The 27,415-nt window shown below is 45.4% G+C and overlaps 2 protein-coding genes across 4 annotated transcripts in view; one reads left to right on the top strand and one right to left on the bottom strand.

Moving 5' to 3' along the window:
* Nucleotides 1-5,689, top strand: part of COLGALT2 (collagen beta(1-O)galactosyltransferase 2) — a 45,506-nt gene extending 39,817 nt beyond the window's left edge. Inside the window, exons 10-12 of the mRNA XM_038758223.1 lie at nt 327-454; nt 1,492-1,698; nt 3,192-5,689. Of these exons, the coding sequence (XP_038614151.1) occupies nt 327-454; nt 1,492-1,698; nt 3,192-3,468 (612 nt within the window). The 3' untranslated portion in view covers nt 3,469-5,689. The remainder of the gene's footprint in view (nt 1-326; nt 455-1,491; nt 1,699-3,191) is intronic.
* Nucleotides 5,690-7,712: 2,023 nt separating this feature from the next.
* RGL1 (ral guanine nucleotide dissociation stimulator like 1) overlaps nt 7,713-27,415 on the bottom strand; it is a 151,843-nt gene continuing 132,140 nt past the window's right edge. For all 3 annotated transcript variants that reach the window (XM_038757773.1, XM_038757775.1, XM_038757774.1), the window contains 7 exons: nt 26,589-26,621; nt 23,537-23,658; nt 21,816-21,905; nt 19,133-19,319; nt 15,464-15,718; nt 12,788-12,902; nt 7,713-9,580 (listed from right to left, as the gene is read on the bottom strand). In XM_038757773.1, coding sequence (XP_038613701.1) covers nt 9,393-9,580; nt 12,788-12,902; nt 15,464-15,718; nt 19,133-19,319; nt 21,816-21,905; nt 23,537-23,658; nt 26,589-26,621 — 990 coding nt within the window. In that variant the 3' untranslated portion in view covers nt 7,713-9,392. The remainder of the gene's footprint in view (nt 9,581-12,787; nt 12,903-15,463; nt 15,719-19,132; nt 19,320-21,815; nt 21,906-23,536; nt 23,659-26,588; nt 26,622-27,415) is intronic.

The raw sequence follows: 27,415 nt of genomic DNA, 5'->3' as shown, positions 1-27,415 counted from the left end.
GACTCTCCCCCTCCATGCAGTGGGCCCTGCTTCTTAGCGCTGTTCAGGACTGTGGGTCCCTTACATTGATTCCCACCAGTCCCCACGACAAGCCCCTTGGTGAGTCAAGACTGGGCTCCCGTAGTTCCACAAGCTCCCTCACTCCTGCACCTCCTCTGTTCTCTGCTCAGGGTCGAACTTGGTCCCCCACCCAAGGGGGCTCTTGACCTTTCAACCGGGGCCCTCAGAGGGGGCAAATCCCCAAGGAGCCAACCCGTCTTCTGTCTAGTTTCCCTCTGCCCACAAATAAGGCCGGCGGGCTCCCGGGGGCTTGTTTGTCCCTGCAGGTGATCGACCGGGACTTGGAGAAGACCCTGGTGATTGAGGACGATGTGCGTTTTGAGCACCAGTTTAAGAAGAAGCTCATCAAGCTGATGGATGACATTGACCGAGTCCAGTTGGATTGGGAACTGATGTGAGTAAGGTCCTGAGCGGACTAATTCTGACCCCAGATGAGTTCCCCTGCGTATGGGTTTGTTCTATAGCTACACTACCCCTTGCTTATAGGAGAAAGAAGCGTCAGATGGAGACCGGTGGCAGGAAACCTCACTGGCTCCCTGGCTGGCAGTGAGGAGGGGCCCAGTTGCACCTGGGAGCTCTTCTTTAGGGCAACCCGTCTTGGGGCTCCCAGACACAGCCGCCCGCTTCTGCCGGTCCTGCTGAAACCCCTACGGGGACGGGGCTGCCCCAACCGAGTATAGAGAGCCAGTCTGTCATTGGATAGCAGAATCCCGAAGAGTACAGAAGCTGCAGTAGGACCAAAGCTACCCAACCTGGAAGCCAGTTGTGATGATCTGTTCTGCTCCTGACCCATAGCACTCAATCCATCCAAGAGCCTGGGGGTGGCCTTAATGACTCAGTGGAATATTTGTCTTTACGAAGTTGCCATGAGTTAAAGGCGATCCACCGCTGCATGTCTAAATTGACTTTATCCTCCCAAATCCGGTTAGGGGATAAGAGCAGTGAGCTTGGTCTGTGCGGGAACCCTCTAACCAGCTGAGGCCAGAATTCCTTGGAAAACCTCTCTCCTCTGCCTTTGCACCCATAATTGAATAATTAAGAATCACACTTGGATCTGGCCTTCTCCTTTGCCACATAAAAAATGGATACTTTCCTGAGATGGTTGCAGGGAAGTTTTTGGAATGCACACCCTTTCAGGGAAAATAAATCCAGAAATTTAAACGCTTCTCAGACTGCACAGTTAACCATGGCATCAGCACAGAGAGACGCAGGAAAAGAACCCCTTCCCACCCTAACCACCCCCAACCCCCGACACACACACACCAACCCTCCCTGCCAAGGGATGTCTCAAACAGCCCACGGAACTTATTTCTGCCTCATCCTTCCTGAATCCGAACAGCCCCATCCTCCCAGGAGCTGCTTGAAGAGATCATCCGGGCAGCACCCCCCACAACCCCCGCACAGCACAATCCTATTTTCTGTGTTCTCCAGTTACATTGGTCGGAAAAGGATGCAGGTGCAAGAACCGGAGAAGGCGGTTCCCAATGTGGTGAATCTGGTCGAGGCCGATTACTCCTATTGGACCTTGGGCTATGTCATTTCCTTGGAAGGGGCTCAGAAGCTGGTCGGAGCTGACCCCTTCGGGAAGATGCTGCCAGTGGATGAGTTCCTGCCTGTGATGTACAACAAGCATCCTGTGTGAGTGACCTGGGACAGGGCCTGGCCCTGCCCCTTGCTTCCTTTCCTCCCCAGCATGGTGGGACCGAAAAGTGGTCCCTCCCATGGGCCCAAGGCAATGGAGGAGTAGCAGAACTAGTGGAAAGACACCAGAGCTGGGAGTCGGAGTACCTGGTTTCTGAACCTGCCTCTGTCATTTTCGGCTATGTAATCCTGGTTGTCTGTTGACTTCTCTCCGCCTCAGTTTATCATCTGTAAAATGGGGATTTGATATCTTAGAATGTGAGCCCCATGAAAGACAGGGACTGTGTTCACCCTTACCCCAGTGCTTAGAACGGTGCTTGACACACAGTGCTTAACCAATACCACATGATCCATATTATTCATAAGTATTCTTCCCCTTTTATAGATAAGGATATGGATAACTTAAAAGGGGGAGTAACTTGCTGGGGTGATGTGAATCTGTGGCAGAGCTGGGATTAGAATACCAGTCTGTCCCCCTCATTCTATCTCCGGGGAGGCCGCAGCTCGCCCTGGGCCTCACATAGTACCGGAAGAATTGATTGTCCTTATGTACCTTTTGGGAGTTCCCTGGACCTCAGACAAGGCTCTCCATCAACTGTGCCCTAACTTGAGATGTCCAGAGCTTTCTCTGAGAAGCACCCCTAGCTATGGCCTCCATTCCCAGTTGGCCCAGGCACAGAAAGACTTAGTGGATAGAGCATGGACCTAGGTTCTGGTCCCGGCTCTGCCACTTGTCTGCCGGATGACCTTGGGCAAGTCGCTTTACTTCTCTGTGCCTCAGTTACCTCATCTGTTAAATGGGGATTAATAATAATAATAGTGATGGCATTTATTAAGCGCTTACTATGTGCAAAGCACTGTTCTAAGCGCTGGGGAGGTTACAAGGAGATCAGTAAGCGCTTAATAAATGCCAATATTATTATTATTATTATCAGGTTGTCCCACGGGGGGATCACAGTCTTAATCCCCATTTTACAGATGAGGGAACTGAGGCACAGAGAAGTTAAGTGACTTGCCCAAATTCACACAGCTGACAATTGGCAGAGCTGGGATTCGAACTCAAAGCCTGTGCTCTTTCCACTGAGCCACACTCCTCCATTAAGACTGCAAGCCCCGTGTGGGTCAAGAACTGTGTCCAACCTAATTATCTTTGATCTGTCCCAGCACTTCAAATGGTGCCTGGCCACATAGTAAGTGCTTAACAAATACCCTGAGTATTACCAGGATGATTGGCTCAACCACATTGCTTTAGGGCCAAGGGCAAAACTTCCTTTTTTTATCTCTCTGTCTGGGAGGAGAAACAGGATTCTCCTATGGCAAGCTTTTATTTTCCTCTGCCCTAGCTAGCTTAGAGGAATGATTTATTGTGCCCATTCGATGCCGACCTCCACCAAGGACACGTGTTAAATCCCACATAAACCGATAACCCATCCCGTCCCTTTGCCATATGAGTCCGACGGCCTCACCCGCTGTGCCTTTCTCCTTTTTAGAGCCAAGTACATGGAGTACTACGAACCCAGAGACCTGAAGGCCTTTTCGGTAGAGCCCCTGCTCATCTACCCGACTCACTACACAGGGCAGCCCGGGTACCTCAGCGACACCGAGACCTCTACCATCTGGGACAACGAGACTGTGGCTACGGACTGGGACCGGAAGCATTCGCGCAAGACTCAGGAGCAGGAACACATCCACAGTAATGCCCAGAACACGGACGCCCTGGCCCCGCAGCCCTCCTTGGACTCCGCTACCCCTCGCGATGAACTCTGAGCAGTTCCCGGGCCCGGTGCGGTCCTGACCCCAGCCCGACCCGTTAGCTTTTCCGTAGACGCTTCTAGCTCGTCATCCAGTACCTTTTTGTTTTTACCATAGCTCCCAGCAAGTTGAGTTGATCGACTTGAGTTAATGAAAAGGGAAAGGAAGGAAAAATTAGCTGGAAGAATGGTAGAGACTTCAAAAAAAAAAAAAAAAGCACAATGCCAAACTCCTGTTTGGCCTCACACTTCATCTCCTTGGCGAAGTGCTTGGTCAGACAGGGTTCACTGGGTTTACCCAAATTATTTTTGGAAAAAACACTCCATTGTGTCCAATTTTATACCGATCCTGGGGTCAGGATGTTGTATTTATAAGATAAATTTAATATATAAGGGCCTTAGGACAGGAATTGGGCTTGTCAAGTACCTCAGGGTTGAAGGTGCTGCTGTGCCGCGTCTCAGATGAAGCGACGTTTGTGAGCTTGAGAGGACAGCGGCAGGAAAGGAACCTTCTCCAGTCCAGAGAATGGGCCTCCCCTATGTGAGTCAAAATACCTTAATTATTCCTCTGAAAGGTTTTTAAAAATTTCAGCCAGCCCTTTTCCTGTATTTGGTTTTTCTTATCATTCATCTGAGTTGTGATTTGAGAAAAGGGAGTTCCTCCTGTCCGGGCTTGGACCCCCAAGCCTTGGAGCAAGGTTGGGCCCGTTGGCAAGTTTTCAAACAAAGAAAAGCCAGAAGGAAATGCTGAAATTTCAAGATGGGTTTTCCAAAAGCATCTCCAGGCATATCAAGGGGGAAAGGGAAAGGCCTATATTCAGAAGCAAATGGGGTTGATAAGCTAGCATAGCACTGGGCAGCAAAGTCACTAGCCAGCTAATGGGTGCTGATGATCTTGAGCAAGACTTCCCCTGCTCCCAAGGGCTCCTTCCTTCTTTAAAAGAAAAATTGAATGGGCACAATCAGTGTCTGACCTCCTTGGAGAGGGTCCTTTGAAACAGTACAGGGGTGAGCTACTTGTCTTAAAAACTTGGGTTGCAGGACAAAAGGGCAGTTTGCCTTTTCTTGGTTGGATGGTGAGGATCAGGTATGCCTAGGTTCGGTTGGGCAGAGATACCTTTGAGTAGGTCAAGGCATCTCTATTAGAGTCCAGGTTACCCTGCTTAAATTAGCTGACAAGTTTAAATCTTTTGTTTTGTTTTTTTCTTAAAGTTACAAGGTTTTTGATGGAAAAATTTTCAGTTGAGTGAGGGTGTTTTACCTGATTGGATATTTTCTACTTTGTGTGCGTGTGTGTGTATGTGTGTGTCGCATTGGAAGAATTTTTTTGTAAGTTGCAAACAATGTTACTTGGGTTTCTCCTTGCGTCGTCAGCTGGTCTGACCATGATTCTGAGAATCTGGATGCAGAAGAATCAGGTGTTTGGAATCTCAGTTCTCACAGACCCAACTTTAAGTTCAGGAACTTTGGAGTAGAACTTTTCTAACTGTGAATGCTATGCTAACCCTGCCTTCGTTCCTCCCATCCTCTCCTGTCAGGCTCGAGGGTCGGAGCAAGAGTTTAGTCTCTGTGAATGAAACAAAGTCTTTTAAAGAAGAGTTCCAACGGTTCTTTGATACCGAGGCTCAGTTTCAGAAATACTCCAAACTGTCCTGGAATCTCTGCTCCAGGCACTAACTTGTTCTGGGTTAGGAGGGCAACTTTCCTTCCTTCTAGAATTGGCTTTTGAGTAGTAGAGAAATAGCTTCAGCGACCGGTCAAAATGCAAGCTTGATGCTTCTTACATGGGATGAATCTCAATTTCTCCTAAGACCTGAGTGGTTTTTATCAGGGTCACTATGGGCATGAAGGTTTCCCCTTTATGAACCCCTCAACCTCAGACGATTTCCTCTAAAGAAAATGCTATCTTTTCTGGTCTTATTGTTGCTGTTAATATTTATTGTGTGCTCACCTTGTTCTGGTACTTTCAGAGCAAACAACAGACTTGGTCTGTGTCTGAGAAGAGCTTAATTGCTACAGAAATGGTCTTGGCGTTTATCACTCTTTGGGGAAACACACAACAAGCAGAGAGTGAGTTGTATTTTCAGGCTGCTCTGAGTTATACAGTGTGTGTGGGTGTGTGTGCGCGTGTGCCCTCAAGGGCGTTTGCTATGTATGCAAGGTTTCTGGCAAAAAAAAACCCCAAAACTACTCACTTTCCTGGAGCTCGTTTTAAAAATAAATGAATAACTATAGTACAAAGGTGTGATGGTTCAATTGATTCATAGGCTAGTATTGGCCAAAAACTGATCCCAAAAAAAATTTCTATTCATTCATTCATTTACTTGTATTTATTGAGCCCTTACTGTATGCAGAGCACTGTACTATGCACTTGGAAAGTACAATTCTATAAGTGAAGTCATGAGTGTAAGATCTAGGCTAAGCTTAGTCTAACTCTGGAATTATACTCTCCCAGGTGCTTAGTATGGGCTCAATAAATATCATTCATTGAATGGCTATATTAGAGGGTATAGTAGCATAATGGCACTAATAATAGTTAATGCTACAAAAAACTTTACTACAGAGCTTTTCTTCTAGTCTAAATGCCCAGCCATAAGACTGTAGTGGGGATTGGGAAGCAACCCCGACTGAACAAAGAGGTAACAGAGAGGACAGTGATGGGAAAATCTAGTCTCACCTACTTTCAAATCCTACGAATGTTTCACAGGATCTCTGGATCAGCTGGTGACAATCGTGTTGTGCTGAATCCCCATGAGGATCTGGAAGAGCAGGAGAGATACTGCAGAATAGAGAGGTCATCTGTTAGGATGGTCTAGCGCATAAAGGGTGGCCCAATCCTCAGCGGCCAGGGACTGTGTCTATCAACTCTGTTATATTGTCTCCCAAGTGCGTAGTACAGTCCTCTGCACACAGTAAGTATTCAATAAATATGATTGGTTGAGGTGGCGGGCTCCTTTCCCCTTTGCTACCAGGGCCCTAGTTCTGGGACCTTTGGTGTTCCCAGCTTCTTGCTGGGGAAAGAATAAGGCCACATAAAGGCCTAACGATGCTTCCAACTTACTACTTTTAGAACTTGGCCAGGTGTTGGAGACTAAAATCAGCAAGGAACTCATGGAACACAGTGCAAAAAGGAGCCTTAATTTCCCCCACCATCTTTCCTCTCTTCAAGGGGTTCCTGGCAGGAGTCTCAAAAGCCTACCAAGATGAGCATGTGGGATTGCGGGCAGAGGCACGTAAGCATTGGGTCAACAGGAAAAAGGAATTAACCTCATTTGTTGGTGTTTTCAACTTCAGTGACTGAAATCCAGACGTTCTCTGGCCCTCTGGTGTCCCTAACGAACTAAGGACCATCAATCAGCTGTGATCTCTTCTGTCTTCCTTACCTCGGTTTGTAAGATGCAGGCTGGGCTGTACTGTGGCTTCTGTTCCCTAATAATAATAATAGTAATGATGGTATTTGTTAAGGACTTACTATGTGCCAGGCACTGTACTAAGTGCTGGGGTGGATATAAGCAAATCATGTTGGACACAGTCCCTGTCCCAAGTTGGGCTCAGAGTCTCAATCCCCATTTTACAGATGAGGTGACTGAGGCACAGAGAAGTGAAGTGACTTGCCCAAGGTCACAGAGCAGACAGGGGGCAGAGCAGGGATAAGAACCCATGACCTTCTGACCCACAGGCCTGTGCTCTATCCACTATGCCACGCTGCTTCCCTCAGTGACACCACTCAAGAATATGCCCACACCCCTTCATCTTTACGTAGAACAGGTCAACCAGGACCCAAACCAGTAAACTTGTTTAACAAGAATGTAAAAGCTTTCCAGGGATACTAAATGAAAAGGCGCAAGCAGCCAGAAGCTCAAGAGAAGCGCTGGAAGAAAAACAAGTTGAGGCAATTTTTATCTATTGGGCACTTTCATCATCCTTAAAAAGGAAAAAAATACATGGGTTGGGTTTTTTTTGATTTTTTTTTACAATGCAGTATATAAATCTAGACTCTACATATACAGTATGTACAAGGCAAGTATGGATGTGCATGTGAACACTTGTGATGTTCAACAATGGTTTAACACATTTGTTTCCACTTCCATGTGCAGAAATTAAGGATCCATCTTCACTGCAAACCAGTCCCGGAGTGAACCCTTCTATCTAGATCTACCTCGCTCCCTCTCCCGCCAAGCCTAACTGTAAGTCGGATGGGGGAGAGAATGGGGGGCGGGGGGGGGGGGGGGAATTAGGAAAAAGTACTTCAGCACTAGGTAGAAAAATGATTGTTCATTTTGAAATAGTGCAAAATACAGTATCGCTGGACAAGATAAGACATTCATGGTCTGCTCTCATGTCAGTTTTTCACAGTCATCCATACCTTTCCATGGGCCTCTCCCATTTGTAAGACTGTTCACAGAACATAAATTAGGCACAGCTTGTTGTGATGATAGTATTACAAGGTTGGCAAAGGAATCTCCATGCATACATGTACTTTACAATCAAAGTTCAGTTCATTTTTATTTATACTTGATTTTTGGAACGAAGACTAGTATTTTGAAAATAAAATAGGTTCTGTAAGTGCTTCATACAAGTCAACGTCTCACGTATGGCTTCTAGTTCAAACCGTTCGAACGACTCCACTGCGGCTCATCCTCTGGTGGAGTGAGATGGCAGAGTAGGAAATGAAATGAAAAAAAGTCACTTTAAGAGTTGCACAGATGGAAATAGCAGCTAAAAGGGCCTGAAAATAGTCGAGTCTTTCGGTCCCCCCTCCCCGGCCTCTCAGCCAGGCTGGAGGGAACGTTCCTTGTCAAGAAATTGTTCGGTTAATAAGCAACCCCACAAGAGGCTGTAGACTAGGAACCACACTGCTACAATAGTAAGTAAAATATGGAAAGGGAAATTGGGCACTGGTGTGTGACAGCATCGTCAGAACGATGTTCCCGAATCTTTCACAGAATCAAAAATGTGAACCGAAGTTAATTCTGAATTAAAGATATTCGACACCTGAGGAATAATTGCCCCGAATGAAGAGGTACAGCAATCCAAAGGGCCAAGGGGTTGGAGGAGTTGCCATTTTACCTGCCATTTTACCCGCGTTCAGGAAGGGATCAACATAGTGGCATTCAAACACGAATAAAGTCAAAATGAAGGAGTGATTGGTCTTCTCTTCCTGGCCCGGTCTGTCACCAAACAAAAACGATAGTCCAGCCACAAGCTCTTCATCTCTGAAGGGGAAAATTCCAGATGCAAGGGGTTGGTGCTGACAAGGGCAGAGATGAGCCAGATGGCTGAAAAGATCCAATTGAGCTCTCTTCATCCTCTGGACAACTGTATCGGTTGAGTGAATGGGTTTGGGAGCTGCTGCTCTTTCATGGAAAATCCCACTCCCACCCCAAGAAATGGGAGACCACCGGCTCTTCCAAACCTTTTCCACAATGGCTTTATCATGCGGCCGATGGGGGCTCCGCCCTCTGCGTTGGGATCACGTCCGATGGCACGTTATTTATCGCGAGAGGTTTCGTGTCCCATTAGAAAAATAAACAAGAGTTTTGTTACAGGTAATACTGGCACAAAGGAAAATCTAAGTTCCTAGGGATTTGAGTCAGCTTGCTTGGCAGTTTTAAGTCAGGATCTTCGGTTCCTTCTTTTCCCCCGATAAAAAAGCAATCTCATCTTCCTAGGCTAATGTGCAAAATTTTTTTCCATAGTCCAGACTATCCCATAAAAGTCCCTTTATATATATATATATATATACATATATATGTATATACATGTACATACACAAATGCACATATTTATATATAGATATTTTGCATTCCAGTCTCAACTAGTTCCAAGGAGAACACTGACCAATTCATCTTCTGTGGTCCGGTAATACTGGATGGTTTTTGATGTTACTTTTGCCCTATGCCCTAAAGCCTCAGGGCAAATACCCAGGCCATTCACACCTCAGAGGGTGATTTTGCTGTGTCTGTTGTTCCAGCAGCTTCGCTTAGCCGTCCTCGGCAGTGTTAAGCTGGTACGGCTACGGAGTTTCACTTGCTCATCCATCGGGGTCTTTTTTCGAAGGATGAAGTCAAAGTTCACCTGGCTATTCATGGCATAAAATACATTTGCGGTGTCCGGAATAACCAACTCTGGAAAAGGTGAATAAAGAGGGAACAGGAGGTAAGTTGGAGAACCCTCCATTAAAATGGTATCAGCTTTTGACTTGATTTGAATTGGGCCTTCGATCTCGTCGTTCACTTAATTACTATTAGAGAGCATTAACGGCCAGTCGGGTTGAGTATAAATTCATTCATTCAATCGTATGCACTGCAAAACACTGTACTAATCTAGACTTAGACCAAGCGGGGGACCGAGAGTGGCACACCAAGTAATTCTGGCTGCTGTAGGGGTAAAGATGCCAACTTTGGGGTAATAAAAATGAGAATGATAGTTGTGGTATTCGTTAAGTGCTATTTGCCAAGCACTGTACCCAGTGGACTGGGGTAGATACAAGTTTATCAGGTCCCATATGGGGCTCACATTTTAAGTAGGAGGGAGAACAGGTATTGAATCCCCATTCTGCAGCTGAGGGAACTGAGGCACAGAGAAGTTAGGTGATTTCCCCAGGGTCACATAGGATGGGGTGGACCTGCTGGATCCATTGTGCTCCTGCTTGTTTGGAGGCTCTATCCCCAGCCCGACCACTGTGGCATTCTCCAGGGCCTTGGAGCAAGACGGGAGTTTCCGGAGAGGCCACCACAGGACCATGAAGCAGGAAGTGGCAGCAGGTACCGTAGCATGCCCCCCCACAACCCCCACCCCAGGGGTCCCGGCCTCTGATAGTCCAGCTTTCCCATGCCCACCTACAGTTAGTATGGCTACTGTCTGGTTACTGGTGCCTGATCAGTCAGTGAGGGAAAAGGGGATTTGAACCCTGGGTCTTTTAACAGTACTATTGGACCCAAGGGCCTCTCAACCCTGGAATGCTCTCTTTTGTAAAAATTGCACCTTCTATCAACTTTGACAGTGGTGCCTGTTCTATCCCTTCCCACCACTGTTATCCTGAGAAGGGTCCGTGTTTGCCAAAATCCAACCTGGGTTCGAGGCTTGAGAGCTGATGAAAATTCAGAGATCTGTGAATACCCAGATAAAATTAAAACTGAAATTAAATGCATTTGAATGGGTTACTAAATCCCTCTGTATAATCCTAGCCAGGATTATAATTCAGGATGACTCAAATCTGCTCAGTGGGGGTAAAGTTCCTATGTATTTCTATGCAAATGACATTGAAGAAGTCATCTCCTTCTCCAGGCAATCACATAACCCCCAAAAAAGCATGATTCACCCCCCACCCATCCCCTGGCCAAGACTGTAAGCTCCTTTTGTGCAGGGAATGTGACAGTTTACTGCTGTATTGTACTCTCCCAAGTGCTTACTAAAGTGCTCTGCACACAGTAAGTGTTAAATATAACTGAATGAATGACTGCCTGGTCTGCCCCCGAGTACCCACTGGTTGGTCCCAGAACCAGGGGATCTCCTTTCGCAATCCAGACAAACGCCAGTAGCTCAGGTTGGGCTTTCACTGGCCAACAGCTGGGCTTCAGACACAGTCTTGGCAACAGTGCAGATTAGCACAATAACTTCCCCGGCCTTGGTGGCAGGGAGACCCAAGGGCTTGGCAAGTGATGACATCCCTAACTGGATCGAAATCAGATACAATTGATAAACAATATTGGATTGTTTTTTGTTTTTAGAACACCTTAACCCAACCTGGAGATGATACTCTGGTAAGGAAGCAGTGTGGCCTAGTGAAAACAGTGCTTAACAAGTACCATAATTATTATAAGGGACTCAACGGAACGGACTGGATTGGAGGAGATCCATCCTGGTGGTCCTAGACTTATCATAATGATAATACTTGTTAAGCACTATGTACCAAGCACTGTACTAAGTGCTGGGGGTAGATATAAGATAATCAGATCAGACACAGTCTCTGTCTTACAAGGGGCTCACACTCTAAGCAGGAGGGAGAACAGGTATTGACTCCCCACTGTAGAACTGATGTAAGTGAAGTACAGACAAGTTACATCACTTGCCCCAAGTCACAGAGCAGGGAAGTGGCAGAGCTAGGATTAGAACCCAGGTCCTCTTACTCCCAGGCCTGTACTCTTTCCACTAGGCCACGTCGCTTCTCTTTACAAATGTACTTGAGAACTCTGTTGGATTTTGGAAACTGCCTGGCTTTGCTTGACTCATTTAGCTTGTGGGTGTCTTGGTCCAAATCATTTTCAGCTGGTTACATGTTTTCCTGGCTCTGCAATAGTGATCAATGTTGCCTTTATCATATGCACTCTATGAAAATGACTCGTTTATTCTTTCCTATTCTTCTCATGACTCAGAGCACACCTTGCCTATGGGGCTGGGATGCAATGTCCTCTGGCCACATCTCTGGGACCTTTGTCCCTACTGGAGTAAGATCACTCTGGGCAGGGAACATGAACACCAACTATGTTGTATTCTTATTCTGTACTCTCCCAAGGGCTTAGTACAGTGTGCTGTGCACAGTAAGTGCTCAATAAATACCACTGATTGCAGCGTGGCTCAGTGGAAAGAGACCAGGCTTTGGAGTCAGAGGTCATGGGTTCAAATCCCAGCTCTGCCAATTGTCAGCTGTGTGACTTTGGGCAAGTCACTTAACTTCTCTGTGCTCAGTGACATCATCTGTAAAATGGGGATGAGGACTGTGAGCCCCTTGTAGGGCAACCTGATCATGTTGTAACCTCCCCAGCACTTAGAACAGTGCTTTGCACATAGTAAGCGCTTAATAAATGCCATCATTACTCACCTGTCTACATGTTTTGTTTTGTTGTCTGTCTCCCCCTTCTAGACTGTGAGCCCGTTGTTGGGTACGGACCATCTCTATATGTTACCGACTTGTACTTCCAAGCGCTTAGTACAGTGCTCTGCACACAGTAAGCGCTCAATAAATACGATTGAATAAATGAATGAATGATTATCAGTCGAAAGCAATGTTAAAGTCCACTTTGAGTTGCTCACAGTTTCATTCTGCCAAAGTATTTCCACGTTTGCTCTCTCACTTTAACTCACTTTAGCTGTGCATTATCACATCCATTTGACGGAAGAAAAAAACTGAGGCCCAAAGACATTAAGTGACTTGCCCGAGGCCACAGAACAGGTCAGTGGAAAAGTTGGGGTTCAAATCCAAGTTTCCTACCTCTCAGGCCTGGGTTCTTTTCTTTTTCCTCCCTGCCCCCGCAGGAAACTGGCATTGTATCTCTTTCCAATCTCTTAAATTAGCGTAGTCGGTACACGCACTTCAAGAAGCTGAGCCTCACCTTTCTCCTCAGAGATGACTTGAACCAGCTCATAATCCTCAACTGGCTCTGAGTCCAGATTGTGTTTCAGCATCGCTCTCTGGATAACAGCTGGAGTCTTGTCTTGGCTTGTCAACTGGAAAGACAATCAGTTTAAAAGAGAGGTCAAGGGGTGAGCTTCCTGGACTGATTTTTTTTTTAATGGTATTTGTTAAGCATTTACTATGTGCCAGGCACTGTACTAAGCGCTAGGATGGATATAAAATAATCAGATTGGACACAGCCCCTGTCCCACATAGGGCTCCCAATCTAAATCCCCATTTTACAGATGAGGTAACTGAGGCCCAGAGAAGTTAAAGCGACGTGCCCAAGGTCGCTCAGACAAATGGCAGACATGGAATTAGAACCCAGATCCTTCTGATTCCCAGGCCCGTGCTCTATCCATTCGGCAATGCTGCTACTTCTTCTGGAATGACCCAAACAATTTACCTCTGAGCTTTAATGGAATTGCATGATAGCCTTGAGATGAATCTCCATTTAGACTAAAATCAAGGGCCCGAAGGTGCCGTCTCAACTGGGCTGCCTTGTGAATTCAGTTTCTCAGAGAAACTGGGGAAAAGGGTAGAGGAGACCTTCACCATAAATACTCTGTTTACTCAAGGGAAACTTCGGTGTTAAACAGGAGGACTTTGAGTCTTTTGTATGAAATTTAATACATGCCTCATGAAACAGACTACAGTAACCAGCACAAAATCCAATGCCCCTATTAAGACTATCTTTTGAAGATCTCAAAACTCCTTACGAGTCAAAGTACATCAAAGCTATATGGATCCCCAGCAAGCACCTGGTTTGACTCTTTCATTCATTCATTCAATCAATCGTATTTATTGAGCGCTTACTGTGTGCAGAGCATTGTACTAAACGCTTGGAAAGTACAATTTGGCAACTGCTAGAGACAGTCCCTACCCAACAATGGGCTCCACCAATAACTAACCCAGCCAAGACAGAGGGCTGTGCAGTCTTCTCTGAAAATTCCCTGAGGATGAAAGCTACAAGACCTATTCTAGTGTCTCATCACCCAGGCAGAAGGTCTTCCCTGTGCAGGTGAAATTTCTCTTGCTTGCATGTCATTTGAGAAGCAACATGGCATAGTGGGTAGAGCATGGGCCTGAGAGTCTATGGGTCATGGGTTCTAATCCAGGCTCCATCACTTACGAGCTGTGTGACCATGGGCAAGTCACTTTACTTCTCTGTGCCTCAGTTACCTCATCTGTAAAATGGGGGTTGAAACTGTGAGCCCCACGTGGGACAGGGACTGTGTCCAGCCCGATTTGCCTGCGCTTAGTACAGTGCCTGGAACATAGTAAGCACATAGGTAATAATAATAATTATGGTACTTGTTAACTCAATCTCCTCATGTCTGGCCTTCAGTGGACTAGAGGAGAAAAGCCTGTCAGAAATTACACTTGATAACAATCACTAAAGTCATGTGTAGACCATTTTTCTCTTGGCGAAACCATCTCATTACCTTTAACCTTTCTGCACAAGATCTACCTTGCAACTCTTCAGTTATTTTTCACCCTCATCTCTGGCCTCTTTTCAGTTGGATTGTAACACTTTTAAAGTGGCATGTCCAAAATGGACCCAGTTCTCTGAAATGAGTCTGGCCAAGGAAGTACCTCCTAATTATTGTACTGTACTTTCCCAAGTGCTTAGTTGAGTGCCCTGCACATACAGCTCAATAAATACCACTGATTGATTGAGCATCTTGCAATACTTACATTGTCATATTCCTGATGATTCATTTTGGTACTATAGTGGACTTTTTTTTAACTAATGTAACTTCATTGCTGACTCCTTAGCTTTGGTCAACACTGATTTCCAGATCTCTTTTTAATGATTCTGAGCCTAGCCAGTCTTTCTTCATCCTGAATTCATTACCCATCCCTAAGTGCCTTATCTTCCTTGTTACTGAACTTCATCCTTTTTTTTTTAAGAGATCATTTTTCCAAATTGGCTGACACCTTGAATTTGATTCTGGCCTTCAGAAAAGTCTGCAGCCCTGCGTGTGTGTGTGTGTGTGTGTGTGTGTGTGTGTGTGTGTGTAGATAGAGATATAGATATATGTATATATTATACAAATTTATATATTATTTTATAAATACATATTGTATATGTATAGTACTATTTATACTATTTATATACTATTTTATAAATATTGTGCATATGTATTTATAAAATAGTATTTGTTAAGAGCTTTCTAAGCCACTGTACTAAGCGCTGGGGAAAATACAAGGTAATCAGGTTGGATGCAGTCAGTCCATGTCCCACATGAGGCTCAGTCTTAATCCCCATTTTACAGATGAGGTAACTGAGGCACAGAGAAGTTAAGTGACTTGCCCATGGTCGCAGCACAGACCTTGGATGAGCTGGCATTAGAATTTAGGTCCTTTCCCCTAGGAAAATGCTCTTCCACTGGGCTACGCTGCTTCTCTATAATTATTCACTTAGAAGGCTTAGGCACTGAATGGTATATACATAAATTTACTCACACACATACATCTAATACATTGATATCAATGTACTCATTCAATCGTATTTTGATAATTTAGCACCAAAAGACTGTTTAGGTATGTACACACGCACACCCTCTCTTTCTCTCTCAAATTACCTCTAGGAACAAGGCAAAGTACCTACCACAATACTTTTGTACATGTTTCCATTGTTGTCCTCTACGCTGATTCGGATTATGCAGGTGTCTTCATTTTGTTGGTTGTAAACAGGAGGCAGCACTGTCGAGGTAATGGATGTGGCAGATATGGAGCGTTTGTGGATTTTGGGATTGTTGCTGAAGGCTGTTGTTGGGGAGAGGGGGTTGACTACAGATGACACCCCTGAGGAAGTAGTGTCCATGGAATGGATGGAAGAACAAGATGAGGAAGATTCTGACAGCTGGAAAAAGAAACCACACATTGAAGAAAATACAGCCATTAGAAAGCTGGCCTCCCACTTTTCGTTACCCCGTAGTGAAGAGGAGTGGGAAACACACACACACCACACACTTAGTACAATGCTCTGAACATAATAAGCACTCAATAAATACCATTGATTGATAGATTAAAATCCAAGTTTCATTATTTTCATTATTAATAACATTAATAACAGTAACAATGATATTTAAGCACTGGGGTACATTCAAGGTGATCAGGTTGTCCCACATAGGGCTCACAGATCTAATCCCCATTTCACAAATGAGGTAACTGGGGCACAAGGAAGTTAAGTGACTGGCCCAAAGTCACACAGCTGATAGATGGTGGAGCTGGGATTAGAACCCACACCCTCTGACTCCCAAGCCCGTGCTCTGTCCACTAAACGTCACTGCATCCCTTCCTGCATATTTCATCATCATCATCAATCGTATTTATTGAGCGCTTACTATGTGCAGAGCACTGTACTAAGCGCTTGGGAAGTACAAATTGGCAACATATAGAGACAGTCCCTACCCCTTTTCCACCTCAGCCTGTATATTTTTTCTCCCCAATAAAGGCATCCTCACGTTTAGACTGTGGCTGATCAGTATTTACTATTTGCTCTTCTTTCTCCTCCCTTCCTTTCCCCCTTTCCTCCACTTTCCTCAGTTTATCACACTGCTCTTTAGGAGCACAGCCAGCAGAGGGCAACAAATACTCTGATCTAAATGAAGTGGCGACTTCAAGCATTCCAGACACAAGTAATTGGGGATTTTGGAGAGGCATTTTAAACATTGGAAAATGTACAGCTTATTTCAGCTCTAGGGCAAACCAGTCTCGACTTTACCATGCTAACCTTCTTTATGGTACAGACTTTGGGGCCGTGAGTGGGTGGGAAGGGGCAACTGGGAGATAGGGAGAAACTGAAAAGAATTCTAAGCTGCCATGGGGTGAGAGCGAAGATTTGAACAGAGGGGCCTTGGGTTGTTATTTGCTCACCTAGAAAGATCACTAAGGGAGGACTGGCACACTCCCTTGATTTCCAATGAAGAAAAGGTCAGTTACCCTATTGTGGAATACATTCAACCGTATTTATTTATTGAGCGCTTACTGTGTGCAGAGCACTGTACTAAGCGCTTGGGAAGTACAAGTTGGCAACATTTAGAGACGGTCCCTACCCAACAGCGGGCTCACAGTCTAGAAGGGGGAGACAGACAACAAAACATATTAAAATAAAATAAATAGAATATGTACAAATAAAATAAATGAAATAAAGTGAAGTGACTTGCCCGAAGTCACCCAGCTGACAAGTGGTGGGGCTGGGATTTGAACCCAGGACCTCTGACTCCCAAGCCCGGGCTCTTTCCACTGAGCCCCGCTGCTTCTCTAATGCTAACGCCATTATAATGATTGTTATTATGACGATGATAATAATAATGATGAGGATAATGATGATTAGGCCACGCAATTCAGGGTAACGTTGATAAAAGCAGGGAATCATATTTTAATTTACGAGCCAGTCCCCCTTTATAATATTGTTCCTGTAAGAAAAATGGTTTGGCTTTAAAAAACATTTTGATTTGGGATACCATTTTCAGGAAACAATCATGTCCTAAATCAAAGGACTGTCTGTATTTTTTATGGCATTTGTTAAGGGCTTGTTTTGTGTCAAATACTGTTCTAAGCGCCAGGGTGGAAAAAAGTGAAGTAGGTTAGACATAGTCCCGGTCCCGCATGGGGCTCACTAAGTAGGAGGGAGAATAGGAGAACAGAGGCACAGAGAAGTTAAGTGATTTGTCCAAAGTTACACAGCAAGCAACTGGCAAAGTTGGAATTAGAATCCAAGACTAGAACCTCTGACTCCCAGACCCACGCTCTTTCCACTAGGCAACACTGCTTCTAATTTATTAATTTAAAAAAAGTTGGGAAACTCACAGGACCTGGGGTTTAAGGAGATCTCTACAAGTTCTCTCACTACAGATACACGCGTGCACACACACACAGGCGCGTGTGACAGGCTGACTCCCGTCCCCTTTCCCTCTACCTATCTCTTAATACAGACAGTGGGAAAAGGAAACTGTGCATTAAAGAAAATAAAACCATTAGAAAGTTGGCCACCCCCTTTTCATTAACCCTAGTGAAGAGGAGTGGCAAAAACACACCCACACACATGCGTGTATCCCCCCCAGGGTGTTTTCCCCCTTCCACACCACTCTCTTGCATGTTTCACCTCACCCCTTTCCACCTCAGCCAGAGCAAGGTAGGTAGAATGAGATAAGTAGATCAGCATGAAGTCGAAGAAAGCTGAATTATCCAAAGTAAGAGAGGCTAGTTTTGATAATCAAAGATTTGAAAAACGAAACATAGTTGGATAAGGCTATTTTGTAATAGTGTGGGTCTTATTCTGTTGGTTTACTGGAAATTTTCTTTTGGATCATAGCCTTGATCTACCAATGTGCAGCTTTCCAAGTACATATATACACGAAATATATTTAAACTCATTGTGTATGTGTACGTGTACACACACACACACACACACACACACACACACACACACACACACACACACACACACACACATATATATATATATATATATATATATATATATATATATATATATATATATATATATATATATACAGAGACAGTGAATCATCACGTATTCATTCCACTCTTGGACTTGGGCATTATGCTTGCGAGAGGATGTTGGGAGTTGCTTTAGTCCCCAAGTCCCTTATCCTTATCACCGGGACCCTTCAGTTGTGAAACCAATGGTTTGACCCTTGTCAACCTCTGACCTTCTGTTCCTCATCCAGCAAGACTGGAATGCTCCTTGTCAGACCTCCTCTGACAAGCCTCCCAGCTCCTCCCCCTTGGGTGCTCCTAGATATGGGTATGTGGCAACATTTCAAAGGCGAGATGAAGAAACAACTTTGCCCACTGCTCTTTGACTTGAGCAAAAAACCTCTATGGGTTCCACGTTGACCTTTTTTACGTCCCTTGTCTCTCTCCTTGAAGCCTCACTTTTTTTTTTTTTCCGAATGCCTTGACTGGGCTAAATGGAACTGAAAACCAGTCACTCCTCTCCTGAAGAAGCAACATGGCCCAGATAAGTCTGGGCCTGGGAATCAGAAGGACCTGGGTTCTAATGGCGGCTCCACCGCTTGTCTGTTGTGTGACCCTGAGCAAGTCACTTAACTTCTCTGTGCCTTGTTACCTTATCTGTAAAACGGGGCTTAAGACTGGGAGCCCCATGTGGGACGGACTGTGTCCAACCTGACTATAGAACAGTGCCTGGCATATAGTAAGCGCTTAATAAATAGCGTTAAAAAAATATAGCCTCCCGGCTGTTTTGGACCCCTGGTTATCGGACAGGAGGGGAGCCAGGACCTACCTTTTTCTGAGGTTCATCGGGCGTATCCACGGGAGTGCTGCAGCTCTCCTCGGGCTCCGAGTGGTTGGACTCGCAGGACGACACGCTGACCGAGTCCATGCTCTCTCCAGAGCTCCCTGTTGGCGTGGATTTGGGCTGCTCTTTGGTGGGGGTGCTGCTGGCAATCAGATCTGAACCCAGGAACAGTCTAGGGGCAGAACACATCAGAGGCCGCTTATTCAGGTGGCACAGAAGGAAGCATTTTGAGGTCACTGAGTTTTAAGTCCCTGTTGATTAGTGTTCCTACTCTTTGCAAATCTCTCCAAGTTCATAATTCACTCTGCTGCCTGGATCATTTTTCTACAAAAACATTCAGTCCATGTTTCTCCACTCCTCAAGAACCTCCAGTGGCTGTCCACCCACCTCATCATCAAACAGTAGCTCCATACCATAGGCTTTAAAGCACTCAATCACCTTAACAGTAATAAAATAATAACAACAATAATAATAATTATGGTAATTGTTCAGTGCTATGTGTCAAGCACTGTTCTAAGCGCTGGGGTAGATATGAGGTAATCACGTTGTCCCACGTGGGGCTCACAGCCTTAATCCCCATTTGACAGATGAGGCAACTGAAGCACAGAGAAGTTAAGTGGCTTGCCCAAGGTCACACAGCAGACAAGTGGCGGGGCTGGGATTAGCACCCACGTCCTGTGACTCCCAAGCCCATGCTCTTTCCACTAAGCCATGCTGCTTCTCAGCCACTTTGCCCCATCCTACTTTACATCCCTCAGATCCAGGGCCCAGGGAAAATCAGATTGGGCCTAAAGGAGATGCTGCAGGATAGCATGACGTTTAATTAAAATTGAAAACATCACAGGTTTCTAACAAGTTAGTGAGGTTCTGTGCCACAAGAGGCTCTCCCAAGCACTTAGTAGAGTGCTCTCCACAGAGTAAGAGCTCAATAAATACCACTGATTGACTGAAGAGGCATCATGCCTAAGACTCTTAAGGAAAGGCTGGCAAACTCTCAGAGTGATATTACATTGTGTGCACTGCAGAACCCCCCGATACCATGGGAAGTGCCAGAAGGGCTTCTTGGAGAACTGGACCTCCCTCCCACCCTGATCCCGGGGGGTAATTCTAATACGCTGGGTCTGGCCTCAGGCCCCACTGACAGAGTAGACTACAAAGGTCAAATATCAGTTTAGCTTTCAAACCAACAGATCAGTCTGTGTGAGGTGAAGCACTGGGAAATGATGGAATGGGACTGGCTCGATCGAGAACCGGTGGATAAACGTTAGGAAATGGGGAGAGAGGTGCAGAGGGATGAAATGGGTAGGAATCTGTAGAGGTGAGTAGTAACGCCAGAGATGACTACCCATTTGGGTATGGGCAAAAGCTGAAGACTGACCGAGAGGCAAATACAGTCAGCCCAAACGGTCAACTCTTCATCAGCAGCCCCAGAGTAAGGACCACCTCTAGAAGACACCCCCAGCTCCCCAAACTCCAAGGAATTGGGTTGGTCGATGGCTCTCATTGTCCAAGAGTCCAATTCAGACCAAGCCCCTCCACCACCCCTCTTCAAGAGCCACCCCTGTGCCCGCTACAGGGGACGTGAACCACAAGGAGTACCAGAATCCCCTTGGTCTCCTCTCAAACCTTGGGACTAGGAATGACCTAATCAAGACCCAGGTCTCAGAGGTCACGGCTGAATCTGACACTTGCGGATTGGGGCTACCCAATCTGGGCCTGGGCCTTTTTCTTTAGGGGTCCCAGAAGAGCCCGACTATCCACTAGAACTTCAATTCCATCAGTCACCTCAGTTCCCAGTCGGGGCCATCAGCGTGATCTGCATTCCTTGGCCATGCACGCTCAGCATGACAGAGTGCAAAAGTCTTCCCCGGAGCCGGATTCCCTCTGTGCTGATTACATCTTTTAGGCTGACAGTGCTGGGCAAGCCCCACAGGGAAATCTCAGGGCCTGCTCCCACGATTAGAGTGTTGATTTGCAAAACACGGAGTGGCTGGGTGGCTGCAGGCAAAGTCCATTAGTCTCACTACACTGCACTAATGTACCAATCACTCTGCAGAGGATAGACAAAACTTAAACTAAACAATATACTTAGGGCAGATAAGGTCCGAGGAAGCCCCACGGATGGAGGAGGAGGTTAGAGTGGGTGGCAGATGCCACCTCCAAACTCTTCCCATGACATCACACATTCAACCCAGTCTTCAAGTTGATTGGGAGGGGTCACCTAATTTTTGAGGCTACCAGCACATGCTGCTCCTAAGGGCCTTGGCCTTTTTGACCTGCATAGCAATGTTGGTCTGAAGCCCTCAAGACAAAAACCATAAAAATAACAGTGTCTACTGATGGGACTCATACCTACATCCCACCCTGGTCTCTTTAGGGTCGATGTAACGTCTCTTGGTCATGCGGAAAAATAGTCTCTAGGAGGTTCTGGTAAGACAATCAATTGATCAGTCATATTTACTGACCACTTATTGTGTGCAGAGCATTGTACTAAGCGCTTGGAAGACAACAATACAGTAGAGTTGGTAGTGTTTTAAAAATAGAAAAGAACATCCCCAGTCAAGCCTTAAAAGCTTTGAAAGCCCTTGGGGCCTATACGAATGTAAATTTAATGAATCCATATTTGTAATATTTTGGGGGGCTTCCCAGCCCCATTACTTTTACTCACAGGCTGAGTCTCTTCACCATGCTTTTCCTAGGCTTTGGGGAGGTGGCCGTGGTGTCTGCAGCAGCTTCAATCTCACAAGAGAGGGCATAACTGTGGGACAGGAAGAAGCCACAATTTAGCAATCTGGGGATTATAGCAACTATTTACCTGGAAATGGAGGAAGCGAGTCTAAATTGGATATGTTTCTAGACAGAAAGAATTGCAGCTTATCTAGACAGAGAAGAGCCAATGGCCAGTCTCCAAAAAATGCCATATGCCCTGGGAAGAGACCACATCTGAAAATTTGGGCAGGGCTGTGGCAGTCACGTACTGTAGGACTGTTATCGTGCCCTAATTGCTTGAATGCCACGGGATGTGGAAAACAGACATGTAAGTCAGAACCATCGGCAATGCCCACAGACAAAGCTGCCAAATAGACAGATCATTTTGACCATCAGGCCATTCCACGGTCAACGGCTTGTCACCCATATTTCTGGGTCCATTTTCTGCAGAAAGGGGATTTTCCATGGGTTTCTGTGCTGGCTGTCAGGTAGACCAGGCATGGGTTCCTGAAACTCGAGGCTGCTCCATAGTTACCCAGGGCTCCAACCACGGGGGAGGGCACCACTGTCCTGTCTTGCTAAGTCTTGATCTGGAAGAATATTGGCTGCATTGAGAGCAGAGAACAGTGAAGGCAGCAGTGAAGGTGGATTTTGCTGGTGGGGAGCAATGTCTGTTGAAGGGTGATGCTCAGAGAAGGGACTCATAGGAAGGCTCATAGGGGGAGGTGCCCAGCCAGCCTGGGCCCTGCTGTGGAAGGGAGCTGACATATTTTGGGTCACTTTCAGTCCCAATCTGCCCCTAAAATTAGGACTGAGTGCTTCTTGGCCATTTCCCATTCTCTGGAAACACTGGAATTCTGGGATGAGGTAGGCCATGCTCCGTTATGAATACTGAGATTTATTTGGGTGGTTATCATGCTTTTTCACTGCAAGAAAGGTGGCCGTTTATATCTCAGAGCAATGGCTTATAGAAATAATTGGACTTTTTTTTTAATGATGCAAAAATGCACTGTCAACAGAAATAAGTCCTGAGCTTCAGACAGGTACAAGCTAACTACCACAATCTCAAATGCATTTCTTTCATTCAAATTCACTTAAGTCTGCAGCAGTGGTGGCTGAATTTGTTTGGTTACTGGGAGGGGAAGAGTGGATGTGTTTGGGGGCTTGGTAGGTTGCTTACTGTGGGCACTTTACAAACAAATGCACCCAGACATTCTCTCAAATCAGGCTAAGGGATAAAATCCCCATTCAAATATTATTTATTCCAAAATTAAGACTTGTCCAAAGAGGGTGTAATAAATAACAAGGCAAAAAAAGGAAGTAAAAGTAGCTTCCAGACTTTTAACAAGGTGTTTTGAATCATTAAAACAGTCGTGATGTCTTGGTTCAGACTGGTAGAGCCAAACCTTAAACCAAACTCTAAATATGTGATAGATTATGTATTTTTGGGGGGTGGGGGGAGGAAGGGAGGGAGAGAGAGAAAGAAGAGGAAGAGAGGGAGAGAAAGCTGAAGGTAACTTCAGAGAAAACTAAATTCACACTAATTTGATGGGAATGTGGAGAATGTTTCTACTTTCCATGTGCTGTGTGGCTTTTGCTCCATGAAAGCTTCTGTGTCACCCAGAATCCCCTTTCTCCAAAAGCCTGGCAGGAGGCTGTTCCTACACAGGCCAGCCCTACCTCTCCTCCTCGGTTAATTGTCGTTGGCTCCGGAACCACTGGATGAATTTTTGGTCTGAAGTCATGCAATAGCTGTTGCAGGCCGATTGCAAGAGCTTGATTTGAGCAATCACTTCAAACTCCTAAAAGAAAAAGGAGGGAGATTCCAAAGCCCAATTAAACATCAACTTATTCAACTCCCCCTTTCTCTCTCCTGCCCCTTCATGCCTTTCCCAGCCTACGTACTCCCCAACATAATACAAAAGCCCATAGATGGTCAGGGTGGTCTTAGCTCTTTGATCCTTAACTATGGCAGTACGGATTAGCTCTAAAAACCTTTAGGCCTTGACTGTAAATTAATCCTAAGAAAAATCCAGCAACAAAGTTATTCCCTCTATTCCCCGCCTCAAAGCAACTCTTGATCTTATTGCTGCCTCACAATAACTTCCATTTTTCTTTGCCCAGCTCCATTTTCCTGCCTGGATTTAAAGAATGACCTTTGTGGGGGTATTACCTGGCAATGGCAATCAACTGGAAAAGCCAGAAACCCCTAAAAAACTAACACTCTCTCTTTCTCTTCCTCCTGCCCCTGACGAGTTTCAGTTTCAAAGAAACCCACATCTTCATGGCATAGGCAGGGAATAGCTTGTAACTACAAAAGAGTTTTGGAAAAACTGCGTGTCTGGCCATATAGTCTAGTTCCTCATAAACTAGAATGTTTCAGAGTCCTTGAAATTGCAGCAGCTCACAAAAGGTTTGGCTCTAAGGCTGTGTTAAAATGATTCTCATTTTTCCAGATACTTAGACTCAAAAACTAATTGGGACCGAAGGATCTGCTTTAGGCTTTATGACAAATTTTCCCAACCAAAAGCCCAGGGACAGTGAACTAGGATTAAGTGATAGGCAAAGTCTACTACACTCATTGAATGGGTGGAGAAACTGGACAATTTTTCTACATCTGCACCATCTGGCCCTAAAACCAACCTAAGAATCCCAAGATCCTGACACCCTGAACAGTGTGGCTACAATCTCTAGCCCACACTGACTCTCTAATGAACACTTTTCACGTTGTAGATGAATGTCAGGACCCTCCTTTTAAAAAAAATCACCTTTCGGGCCATAAGGATGCCATACGAAACATCTGTCTTAACCTTGATCACACTCCAGGTACGGACGGCTTAGTGCAGAGACCCTTATTTACTGGAACCTGGTGGTAACTTGGTTTCACAATGGCCTACCTGAGAACATGCTCTCTGCCCCCAAGTAAGGCCAAAGTGGGGGCCAGCTAGGTCCCTGAAGGTTACCAATTCTGAGTTCTGAATGGCTGCTTTTAAAGCCCTGGTCACCAAGACCCAATTAAATGAGATTCCCAATTTGGGATTCAGGCCAGTTAACTGGAAGGCTTGGCCACTAACATCCCAGAAGCATAGTGGGCTGAGAGACCCCCATTCATTCATTCATTCAATCGTATTTATTGAGCACTTACTCTGTGCAGAACACTGTACTAAGAGCTTGGGAAGTACAAGTCGGCAACATATAGACGGTTCCTACCCAACAACGGGCTCACAGTTTAGAAGATGAGAATGTATCTACATAAGAAGGCCTGCAAAAAGCCAAAGGCCATGATTGCATGGACAGCACATAGCAGCAGCAGCCGCTGGTTCTCAAAACTCCATCTGATTCCCTTCACTGTAGTCTAAACCACATTGCTCTGAAAATAAGGTTTGAAGACTACGCTATGCTCCCATCTGGCATCTCGGAATCAGTGTTGAAGATATGTGGCCACTGGTTTGCCTCCCACTGCCCCTCCTCTGCCATCTGTATATACGTATAAATCCTGTATATATGTATATATGTTTGTACGTATTTATTACTCTATTTATTTTACTTGTACATATCTATTCTATTTTATTTTGTTAATATGTTTTGTTTTGGTCTCTGTCTCCCCCTTCTAGACTGTGAGCCCACTGTTGGGTAGGGACCGTCTCTATATGTTGCCAACTTGTACTTCCCAAGCACTTAGTACAGTGCTCTGCACACAGTAAGCACTCAATAAATATGATTGATTGATTTGCCCTCCTGGACCCTTTTAATGCTCTTGAGGCTATGTGCATCCTGCCTGGGTTTTATTTTCTGAAGGTGTCTCAGCTCCTGCAGTACTCAGGCTCAGTTTAATCTGGCAGCTCTGTGTTTGTGGTATTCAAAGCCTATTTCAGTCTTTGCAGGTCTCACTTGCTGCAGAGTTCAAAGCCCAGAGCGGAGATGCAATGAGCTATGAGGACCAAAATAAGCCCAGAGTGGTTTATTTGACGCAAAATAGCCCCAGCACAGGAGCTTGGGGTTTTTTTAGTTTGTGCAGCTTCAAGCCACTGCTGCTGTGGCAGTTTATGTTGCTGACTCTTAGAGGAAGAAGATCCAGGGACAAAGGCATGGTATGGGAAAATGAGAGTATGTATGTGTGTGGGTGTGTGTGCACACATGTGAGAGAGAGGCTGAATGTGAATGAGTGAGCAAGTGTGAGAGACGAAGCAAGGAGTGAGATTTGGTGGGTCCAAATAAAATTTTCCTTCTTGAAGCATCTAACTTTGTGGGGTGAGGTGTTGTGTTCAGCCCAGAACCAGCTTGGTTTAAGAGCTGCACAATGTATAAATGCAGCTGCTTCCGCATCCGGGGTTGTAGGGGAGGTTGAATGATTTCAAGAATGCTTGATCTCCATCACTGGGCTCACAGGGGAGACAGACATGTCTACTGAATACAAGCTCAAAAGAGAAAATAGGGCATGCACACACCACCTCTGAGTGTGTTGAATCAAGAGGACATGTTATTTTCCTCCTTCAAAGTTCCCCAAGATGCGGCACCTTCCTTTCTCCAAGTTCTCTCACACTCAGGTGAATGTTCCTTAAAGCTAGTGCTCTCTCTCAACTTGGGGGTATCAACTCTAATTCCCAAAAAAGCCAAAACACAGCCAGTGAGAGGAAGATTTCTATGTTAAACTATTTATAGGTTCCCCTCTCCCTCTCAATCTGCCAAGATTTTGATAGAAGTAAAATGGAAATCCAAAGACCAGACTTACCCGCCTCCTTTTCTCAAAGTTTATCAACCCTCCCTGAAAAAGGCAAGGAAAATGGTGGTCAGTGAGGCAGCTGGGAAACAACATTGCAAATCACTCCAGGTCAGGTTAAAGAGCAGGAAAATATCCAAGAGGAGATAAAGCCTCAGTGACTGCGGAGTGTCCGTGGTGGGCCTCGCCGCATCAGTGGTGTCTCAGAGGTGCAGCGTGGCTAGTGGAAAGAGCCTGGGCCTTGGAGCCAGAGGACTTGGGTTCTAATCCTGGCTCTGCCACTTGCCTGCTGTGTGATCTTGTGGAAATCACTGCACTTCTCTTTGCCTCAGTTTCAATCCCTGTCCTCCCTCCTACTTAGACTGTGAACCCCAATGTGGGGCAGGGACTGTGTCCGACATAATCACCTTGTATCTAGCTCAGTCCTTAGATCAGTCCTTGACACATAGAAAGTGCTTAACAAATACCAGAATTATTACAGTTGTTATGATAGGTGGAAATTAATTTGAAAGATTCCCACTAATCCCTGGAAGGCACCGATTTGGAGTGTATCAGAAAGGCTCTCATGAGGAAAACTGTTAGAATGGCTGGGTTAGGAAGAGAAGGAAGCTGAAGGTGAGGATTTCATTTCGCTGACTTAGCTGGGAATTAAAAAAATAATCCTAGCGACTCTGTCTTATGTAAGAGTAATGGTACTCACTAAATACCTTAAAGGGGTGATGCACTGTGCTAAACGCTCAATGCTAAGCAATCATAGTAGACTTTCCTGAAGCTAGGTGGACCAAGGCAATTAAGCTGTCAATGGCAATCTAAGGGGAATCGTATTTTTACAACAAAGT

The sequence above is a fragment of the Tachyglossus aculeatus genome, chromosome 16, assembly GCF_015852505.1.
Source record: "Tachyglossus aculeatus isolate mTacAcu1 chromosome 16, mTacAcu1.pri, whole genome shotgun sequence".
In the NCBI taxonomy this organism is placed as follows: Eukaryota; Metazoa; Chordata; class Mammalia; order Monotremata; family Tachyglossidae; genus Tachyglossus; species Tachyglossus aculeatus.
The sequence above is the reverse complement of the archived record's forward strand: the minus strand, read 5'-3'. Positions and strand labels throughout refer to the sequence as shown.